The following is a 21,366-nucleotide window of genomic DNA, read 5'->3' as shown; positions in this document are numbered from 1 at the left end:
AGGTTAGATAATACTTTGTTAAAATATTATCTTTATAATTTTTTTCAATTATACAAAATCACTTTACATATAAAGGATATAAGTATACATTTCCAGTGCTCAAGTCACCCAGTACTAGCTACTTTATTAAGATCATGTATAGTGAATTTTGATTCATTAATCCTATCAGCTACTGAGAAAAGGTCATTAAAGTCTCTAAATGAGATTGTGTACTTGTCTATGTTTCCCTCAAGTACTGTCAGTGTTTGCTTTATTCTCTCATTAGGGACACACACTTGTAGTTGTTATGACTTTTTTAGGTGTTAAACCTGTTATAATTGTGAAATGTCTCTCATTATCACTGCAATATTGCTTGTGTTGAATTTTACATTGCCTGGTATTAATATAGCCACATGGCATCCATAAGCTTACTGGTTACATGTTTATCTTTTTCTACCCTTTTATTTTCAATTATTTATCTCTTTATGTATATTTAAAGTATATCTCGTATACAGTAAGGCTGATAAAACTATGACTCCAGGCTGCTGCCTAATTTTGTAAATAAAGTTTTATGGGAGCATAGCCACTGTTGGTTGCTTCATAATACACTGCCAGAGTTGAAGAGTTGGAACAATAACCATGCAAGCCTAAAATATTTGCTATCTGGACCTTTCAGAAAAATAATTTAACCCCTGCTCGCGAGCATTTTCTTGGCTTACATAGTATAGTCTGACAATCTCTAACTTTTAATTGGCTATTTTAGACAAGTTACATTTGACTTAATTATCAATATAATTAAGACCACCCCCTCCCTATTTGTTCTCTTAGTTGTCCTATGTTCCTCTTTTCCTGCTTTCAGGTACTCAAATAAGTTTTAGTATTGCATTTTTATTGCTCTACTGGTCTTTTAACCCTACCTCTTTGTATTCTTTTATTATGGTTGTTCTTGAGATTACAATAATGACTCTTAACTTATAACACTCTATTAGAATAATCAAGGTACATATTTATGCATATGATTTTGTGCAATTTTATCTCAAAAGATTATAGTAAGACATCACTCAAGTTTTGTCATTCTATGTAGTATTCTCTATATTTTACTTGTCTGTAAAACAGCAGCTGGGTATGTAGAACACTAATATAAGGAACAGTAAAAGGAAATAAATATAAACATAAACAACCAATTGCATATTTTGTGTATTACATGTATTATATACTATAGTCTTACAATAAAGTCAGCTGGAGAAAAGAAAATTTTATTAAGAATATCATAGTGAAGAAAAAACACATATACAGTGAGGTCAGTTTATCAGATACCTTCTGGCTGCCTACCATATTCAGTCAGTGTATTATATGCTATGGGTAAATAGAAGTAAAACATGATCCTTACTTTCAAGAAGCTATACTCAAATTGAGAAGAATAAAGAGTGTGCCCATATTTTGAAGTATCATGAGATAGATGGCTGGAGATATGGATGAAAACTCTCCAAAGAGATGGATCTCTGTATTTAAGGGGTGGAAATAGTGGGACTTGCCAGAATCTTAATCAGAAGCTTTGGAGGGTCATGCCTTAAGACAGTGATGGCAAACCTATGACACGCGTGTCAGAGGTGACATGCAAACTCATTTTTTTGGTTGATTTTTCTTTGTTAAATGGTATTTAAATATATAAAATAAATATCAAAAAATATAAGTCTTTGTTTTACTATGGTTGCAAATATCAAAATATTTCTATATGTGACATGGCACCAGAGTTAAGTTAGGGTTTTTCAAAATGCTGACAGGCCGAGCTCAAAAGGTTTGCCATCACTGCCTTAGGGGAAAGGGCAAACCAGAGGAACACTGGGTCTTACTAAAACTGCAGCTGAGCCTCAGCCTAACTTAAGCTCTGATTGAATTGGAGTCATCAGCCCCTCACCCTGCCTACTTAACAAAGGAAAGGGGGACCTTATCTCTTGGAAAACAACATTATTTGCCATCTCTACAGTTCATTTATACATGGTGTCATACAAAATACTCTAGATATGCAAAGAGTCAAGAATATGCAATCAGTAATCAAGAGAAAAGGTAAACAAGCAGATTCATGCATGATTTTGATACTATAGTTAACAGACAAGGATATTAAATAACTCTAATATCTTGAAAGTGGAAGAAAAATATGGTCATTGGAGATTAATGGAATAGAGAATTTAAATGTATTTTAAAATATTTTAAAATCAAATTGACACTTTAGACCTGAAAATATATATTGAAAAGTAAGTCTTGGGTGGATGAAATTAAAAACAGATTGGCCACAGCAGAACACAAGAGAAGTAAGCTAGAATACATATCAATGGAAATCACCCAGATTGAAGCACAGAAAGGAAAAATAATAGATAAGACACATAAGAAAATAAGAGATGTGGGACAACACACAAAGATCTAACAAGTATAAGTGAAATCCCGAAAGAACAAAGAGCAAGAATGCCCACCCTAGTAAAATATATAAATAAATTATTTATTGAACCAATGACAAACTATACAGCCATGAGAATCAAAACCTACACTACATACAATATTATATATGAATGTCACAAACTTAGGTTGTGGTTAAATAAAAGAAAAAAGTGAATGCATGAGGTATAATTCCATTTATATTCACATTACTAGGACAGGTAAAACTGTTCTGTGAGAACTCAGGACTGTGGTAACTTTTGGGAGGCAATAGTGAGTGGAAGGAACATAATGTTGTACTTCAGGGTCTGCAATTATCCTGTTTCTTGAGCTGGGTACAGGTTGCATTCATGCATGAAATTTTTGAAAATTTATTGAATTTTACTTTTATTATCGGTACATTATTTTATATCTATATAACTCTTCAACAAATCAAATCTTAAAGGATTTGTAGGTTTATAGAAAGTCTAGGCCTTAAAATAGGTCTTAGAGAGCATCCTAAATCACCACCCCTCATATTTTACTGTTGAGGTTACTAAGATTTTATTATGCATTAGTTAAGTAATTTTTTAGCAAAAGAGAATAGACCTAAAATCGCCTATAATATATATATATATAATGTAGATGGTATATATACACACACACAATTATATACAGATTATTCTTTTATTTGCCTGGAAAATATATATGATAAAGAAGTTGTCATTTAGTATGATGTACCATTTTAGTACAAGAATGAAGATTTTTATGTGATATATAACTCAAGATATAGACTCAAACTTACAACATGGTCTCATTTACATTTTTAAATACCTTTCTCGTAAAACGCTATCACATATAGAACTTAATCATGTTGACAGAGTTTAAGATTGCTCTCTTGCTTTTATGCATAGATTTAGAAGGCTGTAATTTAAGCTAAACTAAGGATTTTTAAATCACAAATTAAATTTATACTAAATATAATGAATGTTTCAGTTTGAATGAACTGTATGTCTTTATCTCACTTGGACCAATGTCATATACCATTATAACACTTTTTCTGGTAAAATTGTGATTCTTAGCAAATGAGCCCAGAAATTTTATTTAAAGAATAGAAATACTTTGAGGGAAATTGGAGTTTTCTACCCCAGCTTCCATAACCAAGAGATACATCTTAAATGTAGAAGAATTACTAGGAATTATATAGCAATAATAATTTGAAGTACCATATCACTGTGGTTCCCCTGATGTGCTTAAAACAGGGAGTGAGGGAGTTAGGGAAAGAAAAAGGGAGGGAGGGAAGGAAGGAAACAGGAAAGAAGGAAATGATACACAGATACAGTGATGATTTCTCCTGGGTAGTCACAAAACCAAAGAATTTAGCTGCAGGTTTAAGAAAACCTGGTTTCAGTGCTTAAAGGATAGGACCTAGTCAATTCTATGTAACCATGGCAACCGCTAGGGAAGTGGTTCTCAAACTTTAGCTTGCAGCAGAACCACTAGGTCTTGCTTATCATAGATTGTATGCCCCATCTGCATTTTCTGCTTTCATAATTCTGTTGCTGATCTGGGACCACTATTTGAGAACCACCACAGTAGAGCTGCTTTAGCTTCTGCTGCTGCCAATCTTCTGTCATAAATCTCAGTCTCTTTCTAATCTTGCATTTGATTTATCCAATAAAATAAAATCCATAAACAAAGCTATAGGGGATTGGCTCAACCTGGATGCATAATAGGGGATGCTAAAAAGGGAAAGGCCCTAGGGAAACTCCCTCAGAAAATTTTTGCCAGAAACTATTTGCACAGAATGAGAATTTTGACTAAAAAGTGATAATAATTACTTTCCAGAAAGTGGAGAGAAAACCCAGCCAAAACCATGAGGCAACTAAGTATGTATAGTCTGTGTTCAAAATAATAGATTTATATTTCTCTTAGCATTTATTTAATTCAACCCAACTGTCAAAATCATTTCATTGGAATGGGTCCTGTTACCAATCAAGGCTCACAGATGTGGAATTGTTCATTCTAGTGGTTTGCCTGTATTAGAGGTAAAACATGTGCTTCTCAAAGATACATTAATGTGAACCCTAAATTTCAAAAAGGAAAATGTGTGTGTCAATATAATAATGTTTAATTAATTCCTTTACAGGACCGCATCAAAACATGTAAACAAGGACCTTGGTAATCTGGAGGAAAATAAAAAGTTAGAAGAAAACAATCACAAAACAGAAGCCTAAGAGAGAAATTTTTCTTGTTGTCCAGGTAAGTGAGCTGTGTGTGGTTTATAGAAATAATTCCCAGTAAAGAATGAAACACCCTAAGAGATGAAAGGGAAAGCCTTGACAGTAAGGTGCTTCAAAATTGAGGCTTTTAAAACAGGAAGAGAGCTTTTCAAAAGCAAACTTTGGTAACTCAGATGTCTTCAAAAGAATGAAATCTCAACCATTTCCATATTCTCTAAACAAATAATCATTATCCTCTGAATAATTAAAATCAATTTTGAGATTTTAACATTTAATTAGCATTTTGTATTCTAATGTCAAAAATTTTGTTGAGTGCAAAGAAGCTTAATTTTATAAACTGTGTTTTGGTTGGATGAGTGCTGATTCTACTAATTTAAAATTATTTTTTAAAACAATTATGAAAATAATATTTAAATATAAAAATTTTAATCCAAGAATTTAAGATATTAAAAGTATCAGAGTGTTTATACAGCCATCTCTCAAATCATGTTAGTTAAAAGACCAACAAGTTTGTGTATACATACACATACACTTCTGCAGATAGTATGTATACTATATACTAATGTGTATGCATATATGTGTCGGTATATGCACATATATATCTATATAATAAAAGCCTAAGTGACCGTTATGGCAGAACGACCAGAATGACAAGTCGTTATGATGTGTACTGACCACCAGGGGGCAGACACTCAATGCAGGAGCTGCCCCCTGGTGGTCAGTGTGCTCCCACAGGGGGAGCACCACTCAGCCAGAAGCTGGGCTTATGGCTGGCGAGCGCAGTGGTGGGAGCCTCTCCTGCCTCTGCAGCAGCACTAAGGAGCAGTGAGCCGAGCAGTAAGGAGGAGCGAGCAGGCGGGTGGTGAGGAGTGAGGGGTCCCAGACATCCTCCAAGGGGCCCCGGACTGTGAGAGGATGCAGGCCAGGCTAAGCGCCCCCCCCACCTCTAGTGCACATATTTCATGCACCAGGCCTCTAGTATTCATATAATATATATACACTTGTTATGTGTATTGCATATATTTATATGTAATGTATATGAGTGTGATTCTTTTAAGATAAGTCATTTGGGCACATTATTCTGTGTGTCCTTGAGTGAGAATAACTGTTACTGTTGCTGACTCTCTGAGGTTAAAATCCCCAACAACCAGAGTAAAACTTTGGATCATTATACATAAGCCATAGTCACAATTTGAGCATGTCACCCAAATTAATCCCATAGAGAAGATATGGGGCCTGGGAAAGAATTATAATTGGGCGGATGCACACAGGAAAGAAAAATAGAATAATTTAAGTAAGACACTTTTAAAATCTGAAAAATAGGACCTCAAACTGATTGAGAGAAAGAAGAGCTGGATTCTTTCCCCCTATTTGCCTTTCATTGGAAGCAAGGCAGGCAGCATTTCCACCTGTGGTGTTTTTTTTCTTTCTGCTTCTCTAGGGTTCATTCCTCCATCTTTCATAAACATAGATTTTTACCTACTGTTATCTTCAAAATGGGATAGAGTAAATCCTCAAAGGAAAATTGAGCATGAAGACAAAGCCCACAAAAGAGTGTGATTTGAAGGGATATGTGAATTTTTTAGACAGAATGACATGTTTTTCCGAAAACCTTTATGCTCTTCACATGAATTAAGCCATTTTTGTAAAAATAAAGACACTCAGCTATTCCAAAAAAATTATTTGCAGAAGGGGCATAGCAATGCCTGGCATTACAGATGGGTTCAGGGACAATGAAGTTTTATGAAAGTCTCCTATAAAGTAATTCCTGTCACTTTTAGTACAAAGCATCTGTTGATGGTGAAGAAATGATTGCTATGGTAACTTACTAAATTATTTTTTTTTCATTATTTCAGAGAAAAAAATATATAGGCCAATTGAAGCATGAACGTGGATTGTATTTAAGACATATACAAAGACATTGACAGCAATTCATGGTTCAAATATTAAGCAGTTCATTTTACCAAGCTGTCACAGGATCTTAGAGAATTATCTCAAGTCAAACAATAAAATGAAATTGCAAACAATAACAACAAGTTTTGGTAGCCATGATGATAGGTCATATGTTGTGTTTGGTTTGATTTTTTTTCTGTAAATGTCTGCACTGAGGATTTCCTTTTGTTTGCCTTTTATGTAAATTTTTTACGTAGCTATTTTTATACACTGTAAGCTTTGTTCTGGGAGTTGCTGTTAATCTGATGTATAATGTAATGTTTTTATTTCAATTGTTTATATGGATAATCTGAGCAGGTACATTTCTGATTCTGATTGCTATCAGTAACGCCCCTAAACTTTTTCACAAGCCCCTAACTCCCAAAGGTGGCAGCTTGTGAGGACTGGGAACACACACATTGCCCAATTACAAAACTGTGGTTTTATCATGAGAGGGGGAGGCGGAGAGTCAGATTGATAAGCCCTGGATGAGCTGATGCTGCGTATGCACCACCAGCTGGCTCTCAGAAGGAAATCTCACATGCATATGGACGCACATACGTAATAACGGTACTCCCAAACCGACGATTTTGCCTATACTGAAAAAAAAATAACATTACAGAATTTGGGTAGCACTTTAGAGACATCTGCTAGTAAATTATTTTCTGTCAGAAGAAAGGAAAAAAAAAAACAATGTGTGAGAGACAGTTTGGAAAAATCATGGATAACATTTCCATTTTCATAGATCAGAATGTAAATCGCTGTATTTAAAAATTGGTGTTAAATCCTTTGGGTTATCCACTGCCTTAAAATTATACACATTTCCTTTTAAAAAAGATATCAGTCAGAATTGGAGATTTTTAACAGTGGTCATTATCAAAGCTGTGTTATTTTCCACAGAATATAGAATATATATTTTTTTCGTGTGTGTTTTTGTTAACTATGCTACAGATATTGAATGCACCTTGAGATAATTTAGTGTTTTTAACTGGTACATAATTTATCAAGCAGTACATAAAAGTGTAATAATAAAATGTCTATGTATCTTTAGTTACATTCAAATTTGTAACTTTATAAGCGTGTTTTATGCTTGAGGAACTTTATAGGGTGGTAGTATAAATGGAAACTTTTTGAAGTAGACTGGATATGGGCCAGTAGCTACTTGTGACTAGACTTTTAAACTTTGCTCTTTCAAGCAGAAGCCTGGATTCTGGGAGAACACTGCACAGCCATTTTGTCCCAAGATTTACAAAACTTTGTAGAAAAAGAAAATGAACATCAGATTCCCAGGTATAGAACTGTGTTCTTGGGAGAAAGAGGAAAACTGGTGTGTGTTTTTTTATATTGATGGAATAAAAATTATGAAGGCAATGAAAAATAAATTAAAGATGGATATTAGGAATAATATTTTGCCACTTCTGCATTGTTTAGAAACACATGTTATTGTACATTTGTAAACCATTTACTATCTGGGCAATAGTATTTCAGTTTAATAAAAGCTTCCTGTAGTGCATTGGTATGAATTAAATACATAAAATATCTTATTAGACTCAAAGCTGTGTAAAATATTACGGGAGGGGGGACAAACATGTTATCTTGCCTCTAAACTTTCATTTATTGAAGTTTTATTTGGCAGAAAAAAATTGAATCTTGGTCAATATTTAAACCAAAGTGAAAGGGGAAAAACCAAAGTTATTTGTTCTGCATGGCAAAGCCATTCTGTTATCTCTCTGTAAATACTGTGATTTCTCTGTTTTCTCTTTTCTTTAGAATTTTGTTAAAGAAATTCTAAAATTTTTAAACACCTGCTTTCCACAATAAACCATGAACACTAAAATGAAGTCACTTTCATATAAATACTTTTTCTTTTGGTGTGGGAGATCAAAGGTTCAAAGTCTAACTCCTAGGGGATATTTGCAGAAAGAAGCAATGCGACGATAGAAAAAGAGGGTTATGCTACCGTTATTTCTTGGCTTTCATTTGCTGTGGTTAACTGAGTCCGAAAACGGGTGTCGGAACCTAGAGAGCAGAACATGCACAGCACAGAGCTCTGGACGGAAAGCAGAAAGTTTACCGGGAAACGGGAGACAACATTAGAACTATTGAATCCATGCCCGGATGAGCAGGAAAGCTTGTGTGTGTGACGGCAGAGGTGTGCACAGCGAGGCTGGGAAGGAAGATCGTGCACAATCCTCAACTTCCGAAGCTGCGTCTCTTCAGTTTAGCTCTTCGGCAACAGGAGACAGGTTTTGCCAGTTCAAGTTTCACTTCCAATCTTTGATTACAGCAAATGTATGTGGAAATGGATTAACACACCCGTCTAAGCCTAAAAGATAATAAAACGGAAATATGTCTTCACATATCTCTCACAGCTGTCTGCCTCTTGTCTAAACTAGGATGTTTGTGTATAGAAAATAGTTGTCTTTATTAAACAGTAGAAAACTCATTGTGACTCTTCATCTCTCTGGAGAAGGAATTCAGCAAAATGGAATTGTCTACACCTTCCTATTCTGCCACCTGAACCAGTCCTAGATTTTACCTAAAATTGGTTCTATAATGTATGTGTCTCTATCTTAAGAGATAGGATCATACTTATTGTGGGTGTCCCATGTGGTTGTCCTAGGAACATAATGAAGAGGACATGCTCCTATTTCTTTGCTTCTATTATTAACACGCCATTCAGTTTACCATTGAAAATTACTGAGGCATGAACTTTCATAGTAATTCTTTACCTTTAAAATAAGATAAAGTCAGCTGTAAACATCAGAGAAAAAAATTAATATTTATTGAGCCCATACTGTGTGCTAGGGCCAATCATACACTATCTTATTTAATCCTTACTAGTTGTAAATAGTGTTAAATACACACACACACACACCCCACCCCACCCCACCCCCCCGCACTTAATAGCTGAAATCTAAGGTTAGAGAGGTTCCATAAGCCCCAAGCACATTTAGCTTCTAAGTAGGTAAGTTGGTATAAAAACCAGATCTGATTCTAAAGGCCATGCTTGGCCCAATCTAGTAATAGTTTCCAAACTTCTTTAATCAAGAAATCCTCCTTTTTATAATATGTAAAATTGGGAAATATTAATTGACACATGAACTGGTTATACCATCAATAAAGGCTAGAATAGGCCAATATTATATAACTAGAGGCCTGATGCACAAAATTTGTGCAAGAGTAGACCTTCCTTCCCCCAGCTGCCAGTACTGGCTTCCCTCTGGCACCTGGGACCCGGGCTTCCCTTGCAGCCACGGCTTCATCCAGAAGGTCGTCTGAAGGATGTCCAGTCTAATTAGCATATGACGCTTTTATTATTATAGATTTTCCAGCTGAGTTTGGATGATTAGATATTTTATTAGATACTAGAGGCCCAGTGCACGAAATTCATGCTCAGAGGGAGGGTTCCCTCAGCCCAGCCTGCACCCACTCCAATCGGGGACCCCACAGGGATCGGGCCTAAACCAGCAGTCGGACACCCCTCTCACAATCTGGGACCACTGGCTCCTAAACACTCACCTGCCTGCCTGCCTGATTGCTCCTAACCCATCTGCCTGCCTGCCTTGATCTCCCCTAACCTCTCTGCCTACCTGTCTGATCACCCCTAACTGCTTCTGCCTGCCTGATCGCCCCTAACTGCCTCTGCCTGCCTGCTTGGTTGCCCCTAACTGCCCTCCCCTGCTGTCCTGATCTCGCCCTCAACTGCCCTCCCCTGCCAGCCTGGAAGCCCCCAATAGCCCTCCCCTGCCAGCCTGATCTTGCCCCTAACTGCTCTCCCTTGCTGGCCTGATCGCCCCTAACTGCTTCTGCCTGCCTGATCACCCCTCATTGCCCTCCCCTTGCCAGCCTGATCTCGCTCCCAACTACCCTCCTCTGCCAGCCAACTTGGTTCTGGTTGGTCAGTTTCTATGCCAGTCAGTGTCTCTGGGCCTATAAACGGGGCCTGATCAGAAAGGTGGGGCTGATCAGCAGCCCCAGTGGAGGCCTGGAGAGAAATGGAGGCATAGCTGTTGGCCAGGCCAGGAGAGAAAGAGAGGCAAGTTCTGATCAACAGCTGCCACAGAGGCTTCAGATCAGACCCTGCCTCTCTCTCTGCAGGCCTCTCTCCCAGCCTGATCTGCAGTCAGTGTTGGGTCAGGGCACCTGCAGTGGCCCCAGTCAGTGCTGGGTCACCATGGCAACCCAGGACTGACTTCTGGTCTGGTCGAGCCATCCGTTGTTAGGACCCTGGCTCTATTATATATATAATTACATGTGTTTATTTAAAACACATGTTTAAAAATGTGATGTGCATATATGTATGTAATATATTTTAAACATGCATGTTACTGTCATACACCAAGTACCTCTTATGAGACAGGCACTGTATTGATGTGTTATTTACACTTTCACTGGAATGTATTCAACATCCTGTCACAGGAGGTACTATCTCCATATTACAGATCAAGACAATGTAAATAACTTTGTCTACAATCACACACATGGGAGGTGGGTAAGCCTGGACCTATGATCAAGATGCCAAAGTCCAAGTTCTATTCACTACATTGTTTGCCTTCCCTGTTATAAGAACATACGTCTATCTATGCTTGGGAAGACGACCAAGAGGAAAGATCTGCATCGAATAGCTTATCTGATCCCCTTAGCAACATGTCATTCATATTCAAAGAAAGACATGACAACCGCTTTGAAAACAAATTATTATATAAGTATTAGGTTTTTTGCCCCATTTTCCTTACTTAAAAAGGAATTTCTTGAATAGATACAAAATATTTGTCAAATAGGAAGCAGCTGTAGGGTGAAAATGTTCATGGCACTTTGATGTGAGGCATTCATAGGTGTTACAGTTACAATACCACATACTAGACTCAACAGTTGCAGTGAAATTTGTATGAATAAATCTAATTGCATAAACTCTATAATATCAGGAAATAAATGAGGGCCTCAACATAATAGAGGCTCATAAATTATTAGATTTTTGAGAAAACTTGTATATTCAGAGAACAGAGGTTGTGGTCTCCAAAAGGTACAGCACTTGACAAAATGTGCCTTTGGAAGTTGATAGCAACTCGGTTTAGACTCTGTGTAAGGGAATCAAAATTAAATATCAACTCCCATAAATATTTTCTTTATGATCATATCTTCCCAGGTAGGCCAGGATAAGTGGAGCTTCAATTAACAATTTAAAATTGATGGTTTGACTCACATATGATCTAAGATGTTCACTTCCACAGAAATAACGGTTGAAATTCGGGCAACCCTATATCATTCTTTGAATTCTCATCAGTAAGAAATAATATGTAGTGAAATATTAGTGAAATAAGATGAAGTTATTGCTTGAAAGTAGATTCACAACCCTCTCCCTGAATGGCCTATTAAGGAAATAGAATATTTCTGTTAAGAAAATGTTTATGTCTAAGTATTAGAGTGATTCCTTAGAAGGTAAATTGTTATTAAAACCCAATTTACCCAGAAATTCTTGGATTCTACATTGTTGACAGTAACAATTAAGCTTCTTTTTCTTAGCTTGATTATAATTGTCCACCAAAAGCTTTAAAATAGACTTTGTATTGAGAGACAAAGATATATCACCTATTGTTGAATCTGATTCCAAGAGGAAAGTTTACTGTTTAAAACTTTTGAAGGTTCATGTACGGAGTCATATTCTATGAGTTTTCTTAATTTGGAGAGCTTTGTTTATCATATATAACAGTTACACACAAGCTGTTTAAAAGATGATGAATTTTTGGTCATATTGGCAAAACCACAAAAACAACTCACAGTTCTTTCCCCACATTCCTAACTGATAATCTATTAAGATTCCTATAGTGACTTTGTTACTCTCACATTCTTTTGAGATATTTTTATTAAATGCAATAAAATGTAATTATTAAAATATCAAATATGTACTTCATAGTTATCATGACAGGATTCCTATTTTTTGTTGTCCTGATAATAACGGCAATGTGTGGAGTCAGTGTTCATTTCAAAGGTTGAACAGATTGATAAATATTAACGCTGTTGTTTTTATGGGATTTCTGCAACAAAATGGAGTTAAATTGACACTAATACCATCAGGATCAGTGCCCAGGGACTCTTGGCATCGCACTGAAGAGGAACTGGCACTGAGGCAGATTTTGTTCGTCCATCTTCATCATTCCCCCTCTTTTAAAATTATGTTTCTAAGCATTTGATCCAATGAGAAAATCATGTGGTTGGGAGAAAAGTCAAATGGACTTTACCAAAATAGTTTATTTAGTTTATTTTTTTAAAATATTTATTGTAGAGAGTATTACAGCTGTCCCAGAGTGGAGCAGGACAGGTTTAGAAAGTTGGATAACCACAGGAAGCTGTTCAGTTATGATTTGGTTCTGCATGTCAGCTCGAGTTTTCAGATATGAAGCACATAGATTTACAATTGCAGTTAACCGAGCTTTTGCTAAAAGACGACTTTATGGGAGGAAGCATGTCAGCAACAGTTCACACAGTTTTTTATTTTGTCCTTGGCTCATCTTTTCTTCCTAGACAAGACTACTACAGCAATACCACAGCACAGGCCCTTTCTATCCTCCCCTGTGTGTTTCAGAAGATGCTTCCCAAAACCAAATGCTTCTGCAAAAAGAATCCTATTCCTGTTTCACTCATGGGCCATTTTTTGCATTAAATGCCCTAATTCTTTTTTTTTAAATATATTTTTATTGATTTCAGTGAAGAAGGGAGAGGGAGAGAGAGAGAAACATCAATGATGAGAGAGAATCATCGATAGGCTGCCTCCCATACACCCCACACTGAAGATCAAGCCTGCAACCTGGGCATGTGCCGCGATCAGGAATCGAACCATGACCTCTTGGTTCATAGGTTGACACTCAACCACTGAACCACACCAGCCAGGCATTAAATGCCCTAATTCTTTACCTTTACCTGTCTCCATAGCCTTGGTATGTGACTTTGCAATTCTTCCCACAAAAGGATCAGAGAATGTTTTTTTCACTCCTTGACACTAGGTTCATCCATATGATTCACTTTATCCGATAAAATCATGTGGAAGTGACAGTTTTTCAGTTCTGAGTCTAGGCCTCAAGCAGCATACCATATTTCTTCTTGACTGCTTGTCACCATGGGAAGGACAAGCCGAGGCCAGCCTGTTCATGCCAAGATGGGGTTAAAGACACACAGCAGATTTGCACCAGGTAAGCTGCCTCAGACAAACACAGGGTATGGCAGGGCCAGCTCAGCCAAGATCACTGGAGCCCAATCTGCATCAGCTGTCAGTCAGATGATCCATAGACACCTGGGCTACAATACATGGGCCACAGTTATAAAGGAGTGCTTGAAGCCACTAAGTTTTGAGATTGTTGTATGCAACAATAGCTAACTAGCACACCTCTTCAAGGTAACAACTTCCTGATTGGCTTATTAGGTCAGGATAATATCAAAAACACTAGAGGTCCAGGGCATGAAATTCGTGTACTGGTAGGGTCCCTAGCGGCTGCAAGCTGCAGGCCAGGTACTCCCTCCCTTCCTCTGGCCACCTGACCCCCACTACTGCCACTGGTTGCCGCCTGAGGGGCCTGATCACCCCACCCATCGCCCTGCGGCCGCTGGGCTCCCAGGTGCTGAGGGAGCCGGGCAGAGGGTCCCACCCAGCTCCCTCAGCGCCTGGAAGCCTGGCAGCGGGACAATCAGATTGGCAGGGTGATCAGACCCCGCCTGCCGACCAGTGGCTTGCACTCACCTTGGCCTGGAGCTGCCCACTCACCTGCTCCACCATCCCACCCCTGTCCCTCTCTCATCAGGGCCCATAGGGGCCTACAGCATCTCCACTGCTGCCCTCTGCCAGTGCTGTGACGCCAACGCCCACCATGTTCTGTGTCGCAGCCTGGTGTCAGCACAAGTCGTAGCAAGCGGTCGAACTCCTGGCAGAACTCCCAGCCGAGGGGACAATTTGCATATTAGGCTTTTATTATATAGGATTTCGTTCACCCAAAAATAATTGGGCATATTTTATTAAAGCTGTAATGACTAAACGTTTGTGCTTTTGAAAATTTCCCCTCTTCCCTGACATTCTGGAGTCAATATTCACTACCCAGGGCCCCCTACCCCTCTATGTATTAAATATACTTTGGCATCAACGCATAGGGATTATTTGTAGCAATGCTAGGTAGCTGTTTGGAGATGTTCCTTGCGTATATAAATCATATACACGTCTCCTGGCAGTCTGGGCACATTGTGAGTTCTGTCTGGCACTGGTCCCCCATTTGTCCTTTCTCATTGTTCTGAAAGTTCAGCATTCATGACAGGTTCATATAATTGCTCTCTCTGTATGTCCACATAATTACATGCCAATACCTTTCCTCAAATTAGAAATTACATTCAGGCTAGATATTCTGCTGACACCACATTCCTCACCAAATGTCAGAGTCCCTTAAAAATATTCTCAGCTCAGAGGGCCTAATTAGATTTTCAGCTATTCGTGTCATTGGTCATTAGGACAATCATGCAAATCAACAAGCACTCAGGTGCCCAGGTACTAACTAAATGGGAACATCCTAAAAGAAATAAAACTTGTTCTAACTGCATTTATTAACCTTTACTTATGTTTTCACATTTCAGGCATATAAAACTCAGCAGGAAGCTTCAGTGTAAAAAGAGGGAAATATGGACAGGGCTATTTAAATATGAAACAATTAGAAAGGAGTTATTAAACAAACCTACACATACATACACCCTCAGCAAGCTTTCCTGCAAGCTATGCAGATTCTCACTGTCCATGACATCCTGGACGAAGTGATGGTGACAATGGTGTGAGGGTAGACGTGGGCACTTCATTTTTGTGTCCACCAAATGGCACAAGGCATTCCTGAAGGACAGATGTATTTATTGGTTTAATGGAGAAAAAAAATGACAGTCTTTAGAAATAGATTTCGAATGGACTTCTAAAAGAATGGGGATCTGCAATTCATTAGCAGTGAGGCTTTGAACATAACTCCTGAGCCTCAGTTGCCTCATCTGTAAAATGGCCGCAGAACTAATTACATAAGATCGCCTTCTCCTTAACAGAATAAAATGCACACGTTAAAGAGAAAATTACTCTGGCCCCCACTATTTAGTAAATTGCAGATTACTAAATTGCAGGGCAGGGGGAACCCAATTCAACAGAGTATAGTTTACAAACATGGAGGCAGTGAGCAAAGAAACAGGTGTGTGTGTGTGTGTGTGTGTGTGTTTAATATGAAAACTATACGCAGTGTATTTTCCCACATTGGGAAAGTGAAGTGAACTTGATGGTGGTATTTGGCCCAATAGGTTAGTCCCTGGGCAAATGCTGGCCTAGCTGCTGGTGGTTATTCCTGAAAACAGTCTTTTCCACAAATGTGAAACGGTTCTTCTTTCTAGCCTAAATCAGCTCTGTGCTGCTCTCAGCAGGCCCTGGCAATATCCAGGGTTGAATCGTCGAAGGGATCACAGTGCCTGCTCTATAGTGAGTAGGTGCTTGATGTAGGTGTGTCTATCTTGCATTGTCCTTGTCTACTACCGTTAACAGCAGTATGGATGTAGGTGACCCCATACAGCTAAAACGGACTGAGTAATCTTTGTGGTGACATCACCTCTTCCAATTCAATCAGGTGAATTACTTGCTACCTTTGTATTTCAACGGGTATGCTATGTTTGAGAAAAATGATAATAACAAAATAATTAAAAGAGACAACTTTGAATATCCCGAAGCTGAAGGGGAGAAAGGAGACAGTCACACCTCATTTCGGCGCCCACGTCTTAGAACAGACTGGAGAAAGGAAAGCCTCCCTTGAAATTAGCATTGAATGATTGATTAATATCCTGGATGGACACACTTACTGAATTGAGACTACATTTGGTGATTTCAAGTAACAAGGGAATTGTCCACTTTCTCCCACGAACCAAAAATTCCTGAGTCCTTCCCAAGTTCCTATCCAAGGACAGGGCACTTAAGATGCTCTTCATTCGGGTATCTGGTTCTTCAGATTGAGATCATTGAATAAACAATACAGCAATCAGCACCAGTGCTAACTGTGCCTCATTATTGCGTGTATACCTAGACTAAACAAAGGGAAAATGATTGTCTGCACTATGGAGTACCAGTCAGTTAGGCTGCTGAAAGTAACTAGGAGATTGTAGATAAGAAGTAATGTTATTGGTAATTTCTTTCTTACCATTCCTTCCACTTTTCTCCTCTTTCGAAACTCTTACACACTCATCAACTACAGGAGAGTCAAATTATCTCATCACCATTACAACTAATGAGATGAGTTTTCTATTGTTCACAATTACAAATTCAATTTTGTTAACAAATCCATCTTCCCTTGTGCCCTGGTAGAAAACTTTGTAGACAGTCTTATAGAATTCTCGCAATTACTGCCAGTGATAGTGGATTTAAAGGATTTGAGGTCATCGATCTAAATTAATGTGTGGTCTGATTAGAAAGCACATCTCAATGCAATTCATTCTTTAAAGGTTCTTCTCCAGAATTAAACTAACACGTGCTTAGAGTATCATTTTCCTGAGTTTCCTCTGTATCTCTGGCAGCTGATAATTAGCATGCAAGGGCAATCATTTTAAATTCAAAATTTAATACTTTTGACAGGCTTCTCCCTTGCAAGCTAGGAATTTTAATCCCTTTATTATTAACTTAATTAAGGCAAACGACTATATGTGACTGTGAAGGAACAGAGGCCAATCCAAGTGAGCATGCTGATTTATTTAAGTTTAAATTGCTAAAAATGATAAGCTCTTCAGCCTGTGATATCAAGCAAAGGAAAAATATTTCCTGTACAAAATAACAGATTTGTTCCTATATGAAGAATCCAGGGAAATATTTCAAATTCAAAATGGCTGTTTGTGTTTGGGGAGGATGTATGTGTTTGTGGATTTAAAGGAAAAACAAGATCTGTAACACATATAAATGACATCACAGTACCTCCAAAGGCAGCTTAGTTAACCAAGAAGTCTGTCTGTGCTAAATGAGAGGGTCACCTGGGCTGCACACAATACCTTAGAGAAATATAACCAAGATAATTTCATAAACCTCATTTATGTTTCGTTTTCATGCTGTTGCTCTTTTTGCATTTCACTGATCATTTTTGGCAGAAGTTTTTCTTCTTCACCTTGAAGAAAATGCATGATATTTTGTAGAAGAGAGCTCATCTGTATTTTTATTTTAAAGTGTAATAGACACAAACAAACCCATTCCTACACACAATTTATTCATGTAATATGGAAATAAAGAATTTGAAGGTTAGAAAAGTAATTTCTGAAGAGCCTAAATTAATAGTAGGGAAAATACATTTTTATTTCAACTTTGTTGTTTTACTTCCCTGCTTTCTCTTAGATATTCCACTTATCTAAACTGTCTTTCTTTTTCTCTGCAGTCATCAAATGCTCCTCTTTCTTTAAGACTAAAATCAAGTTGCATAACATTGTGATCCTTATTTTATTTTCTAATGACTTCCAAGCACCTATGCTAATATTTAGTTCATAAAAGACACACCAAATATGTACTGTATAGGAAAGAAAGCCAGCAAGGTTCTTGTCTAGGTGGATTTGAATAATGAAGCCACGGACAAAAGATGGTGGGTGAGAAGTACAGAAACTTTATTGCAAGCAGATTCTATCTCTATCTCTAAACCAGATTCTAATTCTAATACTCTGTCTCTCCTGGCTAAGAAGGGTGACCACTGCTCTCTTTATCTTGAGGTATATACCCTGGAGACCCTTCCTCGTAATCATTGGCCACTCTGCTACATAGTACCAGTTTCAAAGGCCAATGCAACATTCCTCTATCCTCTGTGAAAATGTTTCCTCCCCCACCCCATATCCTGTGACTTTTTTTTTAATCTTCTGTGAATGTATGTCTTTCTCCACATTATTCATTTCTCTGTCCTTCACATATCCATCTTGTCTGTTCAGGTTGGAGTTGCTTTTGATCTACCTTATGGCTTTCTCACGGTTGTCCTGGCCAGAGATGTTTTATTACCCCTCATGGGTCTCCAAGCGGCTCAGGTCAGGGCTGCTTTTGATCTAACTTACGCTGCTTTAACTGTTCAGGCCAAGATGCCTCTATCCTCTCTAGACACCCTTCCTTCCTGTCTGCCTGATTAAGCTAGCTAGCTAACCCTTATCAATAGGGCAAGAGGGGAAAAAAATGGCCACTGGACACACAGTAAATAATTGAAGAGGATTTACTAGTAAACCCAGGCAGTATACCAGCAAACTATTCGAATTATATCCTGTCCCCACAAGGTCATGATGCTTAAATGAATCTTATTTTTAGCTACCATATTTAACAACCCTAAAGCCTGCATTTTTCTTGCTCATATTTTAACATCTCATAATTAAGATACAAGTTATGGTCCATGTCACCTTACTTTACCTGGCAGCAATCATGACAGTTGTTATTTTATAGGAAAATATGAAAAGCTCCAGCATTGAAAGTTGCAAAATTAAATTTTGGTACATTGGAGAAAAATCAAAAGTACTCCTTTAACTTCCATTATAATAATTTCAGGGAGAGGTGGGAAGGGTTTGGATTTAATGGGCTGAGTAAGTTCCAAATGGTATTCAAAGGTAAGCTACCTCTATATCTTTTCAAAACTGACTTAGGGGCCCAGCACCAATGGACTTTAATTATATTCTGGCTCTCAGGGGCACAAAGAAAGTGGTATAAAAAAACATAAACCTTGATGAATTGTAAAGCAATGTAGAAAAAGTCACACTCTGAATGGTAAGAAATTTTAGGAATTCTTAGCCAACTTCATTTGCTAATTGTTGATTTTCTGTATGATAATGGTAATATATATTAAAAAATGAATGTCTTAATAATACTATTGAAATTTATTCATTAGGCAGCAAATAAAAATTCTAAATGATAAAATATTATGCTATATGTTAATTGACAGCATTTTTTTTCTTAATACATAAAATAATTGAGTCTTACAACTTTTGGCCCTTTGGATCAATAAAATGTAGTAGATGACAAATAAAAAAGCCAAGGACAAATCAAAAAGAGTGATTTGCATTAGCTAGAGAGGTGAAAGCAATGCTCTCTCCCATGAATTTGCTCTTCTACCGTCAAGCAAGTATTAACATTGAATTTTTGAAACCTCCTCTGTGTGAGTGTTGGGTATCCTTGGGGAAGTTATTCAACCTTTATCTGTGAAACAATGAAAAGAATGCCTCCCACCAAAGATTGTTGTGAGAAGTAAGTAGAAGAAACTTAGTGCCTGGTCCCTAGCAAACAGTTATAAGTGATTTCAGTGTTTTGATTTGTTTGTATCTACACAGGAGTCAGCCAGATACGGTCTCCCACCTGTGATTTCCCACAGGAACTACTTGTTACGGGTTTGGTTTCTGCTTCTAAAGCTTTCTTCTCACCCCTTCTTCCTCCTATCAAACTTCAAGATGCTCCTCATCTCACTCCCGCCCTCACCCAGGCCTCATACTTTCAACAATAAAGATTAAAAGGAAGGAAGGAAGGAAGGAAGAAAGAAAGAAAGAAGGAAGGAAGGAAGGAAGGAAGGAAGGAAGGAAGGAAGGAAGGAAGGAAGGAAGGAAGGAAGGAAGGAAGGAAGGAAAAAGAAAGCTAAAACAGTGGTTTGGGCCTGGGGAAGGTTATCTCCGGAGACTGGAATTGTGAATGCGTAAGAAGGGTAGGGAATAAGCTTTTTGAACTTTTACAAACTATGTTTAAAGTAAATTTATAAAAATAAATTCGTTTAAAAAACTAAAAAGAAGATAAGGTGTATATTACCTGTGGAGGAAGTCCTAGTTTGAAAGAACAGTTATGGTCAAGCACAAGGAAATTTTCCTTCTTATTACAGAAAGATAATCACCAATCTGTGATTGTCCTCTATCTAGTTCTATGACACAAAGATAATAAAGTTAGAATATGAAGAGAAGGAAAACAAACAAAAATAAAAACAAAATGCAAATTCAACTCATTCCTCACCCTGTACTCCTGGTAAACTGATAGTTAAATTTGGATTTCGGTGCAATTATTTGGGCAAACATCTCTTGTAGGCCGTAATATGCAGGTCCTTTTGTATCACATCAAGAGGCATGTGTCTGGTAGTCTTACTTTTTTGTAAAATTGTGGTAAATATACATAACATAAAATTGACCATCTTGCCATAACTCCCCATTCTACATTCCCCCAACCCCCTAGTAACCACCATTCTACTTTCTGTCTCTATTACTTTGACTATTCCAAGTACCTAATATAAGAGGAATCATACACTGTTTATCTTTTTGTGAGTGGCTAATTTTACTTAGCGTAACGTCCTCAAGGTTTATGCATATTGTAGCATGTCCTTTCTTTTTAAGAATAAATAAATAGTATCCCATTGCATAAATATATACTACATTTGCTTATCCATTAACCCTTCAATGAACACTTGGTTGCTTCCACATTTTAGAGATTGTGAATAATGTCGCTATGAACATGGATGTACAAATAACTCTTCAAGACCCTGATTTCAGTTCTTTTTGGTATACAGCCAGAGTGGAATTGTTGGATCACATGGTAATTCCATTTTGAATTTTTTGAAGAACTGCCATACTGTTTTCTACAGCGGCTGCACCATTTTACGTGCCCACCAACATTGCACAAGGGTTCCACATCCTCGCCAGCACTTGTTTAGTGGTAGTCCCACTTTTAGTTATGATTATATTTAGGGTTCAAGGTGCTTGTCATGAAGTTCTCTATCAATTTTTAACAAATGGTTGAACATCCATTGATGACCTTGTCCAAGTTCCACTGATAATGTAG

The 21,366-nt window shown here is 37.6% G+C and overlaps 1 protein-coding gene across 5 annotated transcripts in view; it reads left to right on the top strand.

Annotated features, from left to right (window-relative positions):
• Positions 1 to 8,928, top strand: part of ALCAM (activated leukocyte cell adhesion molecule) — a 217,611-nt gene extending 208,683 nt beyond the window's left edge. For 4 of the 5 annotated variants that reach the window (XM_059687937.1, XM_059687936.1, XM_059687934.1 and 1 more), the window contains 2 exons: positions 4,541 to 4,657; positions 6,491 to 8,928. In XM_059687937.1, coding sequence (XP_059543920.1) covers positions 4,541 to 4,628 — 88 coding nt within the window. In that variant the 3' untranslated portion in view covers positions 4,629 to 4,657; positions 6,491 to 8,928. The remainder of the gene's footprint in view (positions 1 to 4,540; positions 4,658 to 6,490) is intronic. The other variant, XM_059687935.1, reaches the window with a different exon arrangement.
• Positions 8,929 to 21,366: the final 12,438 nt, after the last annotated feature.

The sequence above is a fragment of the Myotis daubentonii genome, chromosome 3 (assembly GCF_963259705.1).
Source record: "Myotis daubentonii chromosome 3, mMyoDau2.1, whole genome shotgun sequence".
NCBI lineage: Eukaryota > Metazoa > Chordata > Mammalia > Chiroptera > Vespertilionidae > Myotis > Myotis daubentonii.
The sequence above is the reverse complement of the archived record's forward strand: the minus strand, read 5'-3'. Positions and strand labels throughout refer to the sequence as shown.